General features: G+C 53.7%; 1 protein-coding gene across 1 annotated transcript in view; it reads left to right on the forward strand.

Moving 5' to 3' along the window:
- ADCK1 (aarF domain containing kinase 1) overlaps nt 1-4,890 on the forward strand; it is a 131,125-nt gene extending 126,235 nt beyond the window's left edge. The window contains 3 exon segments of the mRNA NM_001076895.2: nt 2,466-2,587; nt 2,589-2,660; nt 4,148-4,890. Coding sequence (NP_001070363.2) covers nt 2,466-2,587; nt 2,589-2,660; nt 4,148-4,319 — 366 coding nt within the window. The 3' untranslated portion in view covers nt 4,320-4,890.
- The last annotated feature ends 3,560 nt before the right edge of the window (nt 4,891-8,450 follow it).

The following is an 8,450-nucleotide window of genomic DNA, read 5'->3' on the forward strand; positions in this document are numbered from 1 at the left end:
CCAGATGGATAAAAGAAAGGAAGGCATCAGCCAGAGGAGGGACTTGGAGAAAGCAACCAGGCAAAGGGAGGCTTAAGGGGGCAGGTTGGGGAGTCTTGAGTCAGTGAGGGGCATGCTGGGCTGAGACGCGAATGGCAGCTGGACTGGGAGAGCATCATGCAAGGAGAAGTTAAGATTCTTTCCCAGGACAAAACAAAGCCTTGGACAGCTTGTGAGCAGGAGAAGGATATGCTCAGACTCCCTCTGTTAAGTCTCTCTCTGGAGTGGGGCAAGATGAGCCATGGGGCTGAGGCAGGTAGAAAGACCTTGGGGCTGAGACTGTGCGGCGGTGGAGGTGGAGAGAAGCGGATGGAGCCAAGTTGCATTTTGTCTGTTTGCTTTTTATTTCTTTTCTTTTGGCTGTACCAGGTCTTACGGGATTCCCCGATGGCTCAGCCGTAAAGAATCTGCCTGCAGTGCAAGAGACGCAGGAGACCCGGGTTCGGTCCCTGGGTGGGAATATCCCCTTGAGTAGGAAGTGGCAACCCACTCCAGTATTCTTATCTGGAAAATCCCATGGACAGAGGAGCCTGGAGAGCTACAGTCCATGGGTTCTCACGGAGATGGACATGACTGAAGCAACTTAGCGTGCACACAGCCTATAGTTGGGATTAAAAACACAAAGATGGAAAAGATCGCCTGGCACTCAGTAGGTGCTTGGTGAATGATACCTGTTGATATTAACTAAGTTAGAGTTTTATCTTTGCAATCAGGTAGGCATCCAGCAGGGGCCAAGCTTGAAGGCTGTGCTGCTCTGAGAAATAGCCCCTTAGGGTTGCCTGGGTGGACTCAGGGGCTTCCGTTTGGGTCCAGAGGGGCTGTGGCCAGGCCAGGCCCCCCTCGCTTAGAGGGGCCTCTGTGGTGAGAGGGGCGTTGATCTGGCCTTAGCCCCTGCCACCTCGCTTAGAGGGGCCTCTGTGGTGAGAGGGGCGTTAATCTGGCCTTAGCCCCTGCAAGCAGCAGGGAACGGGAGGTGGGGAGGCAGACGGGCTCCTGGCGCCTGGCTTCACGTTGAGATGCTCTAGTCTGATAGCTCCTGCCTGGGGACATCTCAGGTTCACAGCGAGGCGGTTGTTGGCGGTGCACCCGTGTGCCTGAAAGGGCCTGGAGTCCTGCTCCTGCTGCAGAGGCAGCTTCGGGGCAAAGTGCTGGGCAGCACCGCCGGGCCCTGGTGTGACTTCACCCCGTATGCCCCCAACACCTTGCCTCTGGGGCCCTTGGGGTTCTGCTGGGAGGTGGGCACAGCATGCCCGGCTTTTAGGGGAGGACCCTGGGCTGCACGGCGCTCTGTGAGATGACAAGCAGTGTAGCCTGCTGGTGAGGGTGCAGGCTTGGGAGCTGAATGACCAGGGTTTGACTCCTGCCTCACTAGCTGTGGACCTTGGGGAGGTTATTTTACTTCTCAGTGCCTCAGCTTCCTCCTCTCGAATGGGGATATACGCTCACCTAATAGGGTTGTTGTGAAGATGAGATGAGCTAACGCACGCAAGCATGTCAGAGGGCCCGGGTTCCTTAGTGATGCTCAGTACACATGGACTCTTGTCATCACCATCGCCATCATTGCTTCCCTGGAGACTGAGACGGGATCAGAGCCTCGCTCTATACTCAGGACTCTGGCTGGAGGCAGTTATCTTCTCAGAACCATGACAGGGATGGGGAAGGCTGGGAAACTGACCCTGAAACTTACCCACCAGGATGGGCAAGGGCTAGCCCTGAATCCTGCCCCGAGGTCCTGAGGACCTTAGGCATGGGCGGGCTGATGCTGGGTCAAGCCTGGAGGACAGTGATGGGCTATGGCTGTGCAAACAGATCTGGTGGGGCTCGGGTCAGGCAGGGTGTGGGGTAGGACTTTGGATTTGGGTTTGGGGTCAGGATCTCAGAGGTCTCGACTGCACCAGCCTGGGTTTGGCTGGAGGGACGGGGGCCTCAGCCAGTACTGGTGACTCAGCCAGTACCGGCTCCCAAGAGTCATTCCTGACCTGGCCTGAAAATTGGTGGCCAGCACAGAGCCTTGGAGAATAACACAAAGGTGGACCCCTGGGCTGAGAGGCGGGACCCATCAGATAGTTGGTGAGGAGGGGAGGTAGACTCCCTGCCCCATCGGTACTGGCCTGGGGGCTTGGGGGATGGGTATTGGTGACCTCAGCTGCAAGGAGCTAGGACGGCAGAGGCAGTAGAAATGAGGCCCCGGTGTGGTGTCCGGTGCTGGGCTGGAAGTTGGGGGAGACGTCCTGACCAGGTTCGTCTGGCTACAACACCGCTTGGGCTGAGCTTCTCCCCCGGGAAGGTTCCTAGTGCTGCTGAGGCCGCTGTGCTAGACCCTCCCTCCCGGACCCTCCCCACAGCCCCTTCCGATCGCTGGCAGCCCGGATGCCTGCTGCCGCCCCAGGCCCCCCGCCCCACTCAGGCTGCCTCTTTCTGTTCAGGACTCAGAGATCCGCAACCACGCGGCCAACTACCTCCCCCAGATCAGCCAGCTCCTCAACCGTGTGCCACGCCAGATGCTGCTCATCTTCAAGACCAACGACCTGCTGCGGGGCATCGAGGCCTGCCCTGGGCACCCGCGCCAGCGCCAGCTCTTTCCTCAACATGTCGCGATGCTGCATCAAAGCACTGGCCGCGTGAGTGTGGGCTCCGGCCTCCCCCTGCCACCCCACCCCAGCTCCCTGATCCACCCCAGGGGTCTGCACGCCTCCCCTTTCTCCTCCAGCCCCCAGGGCCCGGCCTGAGCTCCCCAGTCTCCAGCTCTCCCTGCAGGAAGTTAGGGGCAGAAACCAGCTCCAGGGAACTGGCTGACACTTGGGGGCTATGTTTAAGGTGGTCCAGGAGAGCCACCTCTGCTGGTTAAAATTGTGGGTTCTGGGACCTCACCTTCCTGGGCAAGCTTTCCTCGTGACACTTACGCTCAATAAAGTCTGCAGCATTTTCTGATAGTCTCAGTCCCACCCGAGAGTCCCCAGACTTGGGATCAGTATGCCCTGGCTCATATCTCATCTGTGCCTGGTCCTGTGACTGTGTCCCCAGCACCCACCAGGCAGTGAGGCCAGTGTTCTTTTCCCTGCGAGTGTGGCTGTGACTCAGGAAACGTGTCACTAGCCGGCTCTCTCAGGATCTCAGGTCTTTTCAGATGCCTCAGCATCCTGGAAGGTGTTGATGAGGAAGGGAAGGGTGCTTCCCCAGGGAGGCAGTAGTAGAGGAATGGGGATCCCAGGCTCTTCTACTGGATGGTAGCATATACATGGGAAGGCCCATGCTCTGGCTGAGTGTTCGCACCCAAGAGGGGAGGCCTGGCCTGGTCAGCCTCAAGCCATCCTTCCATCCTAGGCAGCAAGTGGGTCATTCTGGTAAACAGGTGACGGCAGTGTTGACCACATGCATCATGCACCCGCTATCAAATACTGAGTTACAGCAAAATACACTGCCTAGGGAAGGGCTGAACACGATTCATTCTTCCTCTGAGGTTCCGGAAACGAAGTCTTGGGAGGTCTCTGGCAGCTCAGTGGTTAGGACTCGGTGCTTTCACTGCTGGGGCCTAGATTCAGTCCCTGGTTGGGGAACTAAGGTCCTGCAAGCTGTGTGGTATGGCTAAAAAAAAAAAAGCAAACAAAAGTCTTGAGTAGGTGATCCTCATAAACACCAGTTTCCATCATGTCCTTTTGTTGGTGCAGAAGGCCTTGAGCTGGGTGGAATCCATCATGGCCCCAGCCTCCCAGGACCACCTTGACTAGGTTTCCAGGTGATTCGTAGCCTCAGAAAATTAGGGAGAGCTCTTTCATTTGAGTCTGGGGGATTCTGACTTGATGAATATAAACTCTACTTTTGGAAAAAGAGAAACTTTGGAACATGATACCCAGCGGGTCCTCCAGGCCTTTGATGAGGTGTGCAACATCTGCTTTTACTTACCCCACTTACCTGGAAAACGCCTGTAGACCAGCTGAGTTCCTCTGGTCCCGGATTGGGCAGTGGTCTGATCGCGTGACCAGGAGCCGTTGTCTCCTGGGGGAGGCGGAGTGGTGACTTGGCAGAGCCACCACCTTCCGTTTTTCCAAGTGCCGCTGCTCGTCTCAACTCTGCGTCTCTTCTCTCTTCCTTCGCACCCCTCCTGTAGGCACAAGAAGCAGAAGACCTGTTCACTCTTCAGAAGGGCCCGGATCTCTCTGAGGGAGGCCGTCAGCTTATGGAAGATCAACCTTCAGGAGCTCGTTCTGCACCTGAAGGGGCTGAGGCTCACTGGCTGGGTCTGGGCTCTGCTCTGCTGGCTGCTGCCTGCTTCACACTGAGTGGACGCGCTGCCCCCTGCCCGGCGGTGGCCCCTGCCGCGGCTGAGGGGTCTCTTCACCCCTCATTCTTCCGTCGTGTCTCCACCCGCTTGCCCCGTTTCTGCCCCGTGGAGCCCCGCGATCCCTGTCATGCTCCACCTCTGGAAGTCCTCTCCTGTGAAGCCTGTGTCTCAGGGCCTCAGGCCACGTCCTGGGAGGGTTTCCAGCCATTCCCAGGGGGAAGGCACCACGGTCTGCTTTCCCGCTCTCCGTCTGTGCCTTTGGGTTGGATACCTGCCCCACCTGCTTCTGTTCACCTTTCTTGTGGTCAAGATGGACTACTTAGCCCACCGAGGGCACATCTAACTTGCCAGACGTTTGGTTTTGCTGCAGAGGGGCTTGGTCCCTGAACTGCTGGAGAAGAGTTTTCTTTCTTTGAGCCATCCCTCCCTGGAGGTGCCAACCTTCCTGGGGTGGCTTGGCCCCCGGGCCAGGTTCTGTTGCAGCTGTGAGTTCACAGCTGTCGTGGTGACCCCTTTGGTGACTTTATGTACTGTGATTCAATAAAAACCACTTCGGGGCTTCAGGGCAAGAGCGTGGTCAGCAGGCCATTTATTCCAGGTGGGGAGTGAGTCCACTCAGGCCACGAGGTAGGAGTGGCCGCGGATGCCACGTGCCATTGTGATCTGCTTGACTTCTTGTCCCCGAAATCCTTCCAGCCTTCCACTGTGCGTCCACTTTCTGATTCTTGTATATTTCTCTTCCTTTCTAAGACAGATCTTGGTTGCCACTGTTAGGAAGCTGAAGGCCAAGAACTCAGAGGCTCAGCAGAAACCTCTGACGTTGCTTCCCCTGGATTCTCCCCTCAACCCCTATGACCCGGGACCTCCCTTGTTCTGTTGATTGGCTCCTGACTTAGCCCTCAGATTCATCATTCGATATCCCCATTCCTGAGACTGTTGTCTAAACCTCAGTCATGTGGCTGGGCTTGTGCTCTGAAACCTGCTGGTGACCTGCCAGATGCTGCTTTTACCTTGCTGCCAGCCTGCCCCCTGCCCATCTTCTGTGTCCGTAGTCTCCAGGTCCCTATGACCCCAGATGCAGCAGGTCCCAGCTCTCACTGAGCACCCTGGCTCACGGTAATTGTGTCTGAATCTCTCTGATCTTACTTCACCTCATTCATGAGGGTAGAGAAAAAAAAATCCTAAATTTGAATCTCATTTTCTGTTCTCTTTATTCATAATACAACAAGCAGATTTTTCACTGACCAGAGATGGTTTGCCATCCCTTTGAATTAATTGTTCTTAGTGACCAGTTGGATGCACCCAGGGACCTGAGAGAATAATCTGCAAGATCTGCTATGAATCATGAGGATGCATGCTGCATATTATATTTTATGGTGTCTTTTATAGCCACTGAAGTAAATATAAATGTCCTTTTTGTTCAAGGTAATGGTTACTTGCTTTTCACTTTTGGTTTAATGGTTGGCTTCCTGCTGCCTTGGGATCTAAAACATCAGCATGTTGCCAGAACAGTTATCCAGAGAGCTGAGAGGCCGAGACAGTTTGGGGTACAGGGCAGTTTGAAAATAGAGGGCTTGATGTGTGAGTGCCTGCCACATGTGAGAGAATATGCTGGACCCTTTGTAAGTAAGTTGCGTCATTGATTTGTCTCATCAACTCTATGAGGGTGAAGGGTCATTAGCCTCATCTCACGGAGGTGGGAACTGAGGCTCAGAGAGATTTAGTCATTTGCTTGAAGTCGCACAGTTGCTGAATGAGGGTCCCTGCTTTGCTGTTTATTCCACAATGCTGGCCGTGTGAATTACGCCTGCTCCTTGGGCTGTCATATGCGCCTGAATAGTGACTCTAACACTGACTTCAGAGGAAGTTGGATTTTCAGTGGACTGGGCGCAGTGGGTGGGTAAAGGAGACCAAAAGCCCTGGAAAAGTCAGACTGAGTCCTGCATGTTCCTCAGGCCTAAGATAGGGTGGCCTTGCACCCCTGTGCTGCTGCAGTGCGATTCTGATGTAGACGACCTGGAGTGAGTGCAGCCTCTCTTCCCTTAAGGACGCAGTTTTCCCGTGAGCCTGCTCTCACTTCAGATACTCACTGCAGGCTTGGGGTCCCCAGCCCATGTGTACTTTTGACCAGCTGACTACAAATTTGGGAGTTTCTACCACCTGCTACCCCCCAGGCTTGATAATTTGCTAGAATGACTTACAGAGCTCAGGAAGGCACTACACTTGAGATCAGGCAAATGAGACACTCAGGGTGAGGTCTGGGGGGTCCTGTGTGTTGAGCTTCTGGGTTCTTGCCATGGAAGGACCCTCTTGGCACAGAGATGCATCACTGAACTTCAGTGTCCACAGTTTTTATCAGGGTTTCGTTGTATTAGCACAATTTATTGAATCATTAGCCAGATGACTGAATAAAATCTCCAGACCCTCTTCCCTCCACCCCCCCCCCCCCCATTACTAAGAAAGTCCAAGGATTGGGACTTCCCTGGCGGTCCAGTGGCTAAGATTCCAGGCTCTGGGGGGCCTGGGTTCGTTTCCTGGTTAGGGAACTGGATCCACAACTAAAGATCCACATGTTGCAACTAAGACCCAGTGCAGCCAAATGAAGAGAGAAAGAAGGTCCAGGGATTGAGAGGTCATCTTCCAGGAGCAACCAAGGGACAAAGACCAGACAGGTTCTTCATCATATAAGTATACCTCTGGTGTCATCTCGTCCTGTGTACTTGGCCTGAGGTGCATCTTTATCAGCTGACTGCTGGCCTGTAACTTCTCCTCCTCCGGGTGGAGCCGTGTCTGGAAGGAGAGCTCTAGGAGCTCCCATCATCTCTGTTCTGCAGTTCAGAGAGCACCCATGTGAGCTCTTATGCCAGATCTCTGCCCTGCTCCCTTCTCTGTCCTGTAGAACTTGCCATATGTTGACTGGGGTTTGGTGCTTCGAGTAAAATCCTGTGACTTTCTTCCTCCAGCAGTAGCAATGTGTCAGGAAGTCAACATCAGCTTACTTCGAAGGATGCTTTTTCTTTTAATCCTTGGATCCTAGGCCTATGTAGGTGTTGGCTTCTCTGATTTGGGCAAGATGGCTATAGTTCCGCTCCCCTCTTCTCGTCCCCGTGAGGAGAATTCCAACTCAGTGGCCCGTTTGGCCTCTCAAATATGTGCCCAACTCATAGGAAGTGCAGATGTCCTGGTTTGTAGTTCAGTTCAGTTGCTTAGTTGTGTTCGACTCTGTGCGACCCCATGGACTACAGCACACCAGGCTTCCCTGTCCATCACCAGCTCCCAGAGCTTACTCAAACTCATGTCCATCAAGTCAGTGATGCCATCCAACCATCTCCTCCTCTGCTGTCCCCTTCTCCTCCCACCTTCAACCTTTCCCAGCATCAGGGTCTTTTCTAGTGAGTCAGTTCTTAACATCAGGTGGCCAAAGTATTGGAGTTTCAGCTTCAGCATCAGTCCTTCCAATGAATATTCATGACTGATTTCCTTTAGGATGGACTGGTTGGATCTCCTTGCAGTCCAAGGGACTCTCAAGAGTCTTCTCCCATACCACAGTTCAAAAGCATCAATTCTTTGGCGCTCAGCTTTCTTTATAGTCCAACTCTCATATCCATATGTGACCACTGGAAAAATCATAGCCTTGACTAGACGGACCTTTGTTGGCAAAGTAACGTCTCTATTTGCAGTAGGTGCTCAATAAGCGTGCGAAAGTTAGACTCTCAGGTTACTTCGCTATTTTCAGGGATGTTGAAACCTGTGTATTTATAAAAAAAAGTCTCGCGTGCCACTGTCCTTCCCCTGGGAAGGCTGCCTTGTTTGATTGTCAGGTTAATTTCTGCAGTGTTCCGAGCCCACTGCCAGGACTGGGGATGGTCACTCTCAGGATAATTGGCTTAGAGACCACCGCTCCCCCTGCCCCCCACAGCTGTAAGGCTATGAGGTTGCTGACTTCTAGTGACATCTCAGAAAATGAAGGTGGCTTCAGGAGACACAGATCCTCAGGGACAGCGATTGGGAGGTTTGGGACTACCCTCCGTGTAAACAGACCATAAATCAAGACAGTCATGAAGATCCACCTCTTAAATGCCAGAGGATGGATAAAGACTTAAGAAAAAGCACAAATTGCTTCAGTCCC

Source organism: Bos taurus, chromosome 10 (assembly GCF_002263795.3).
Source record: "Bos taurus isolate L1 Dominette 01449 registration number 42190680 breed Hereford chromosome 10, ARS-UCD2.0, whole genome shotgun sequence".
NCBI classification, from domain to species: domain Eukaryota; kingdom Metazoa; phylum Chordata; class Mammalia; order Artiodactyla; family Bovidae; genus Bos; species Bos taurus.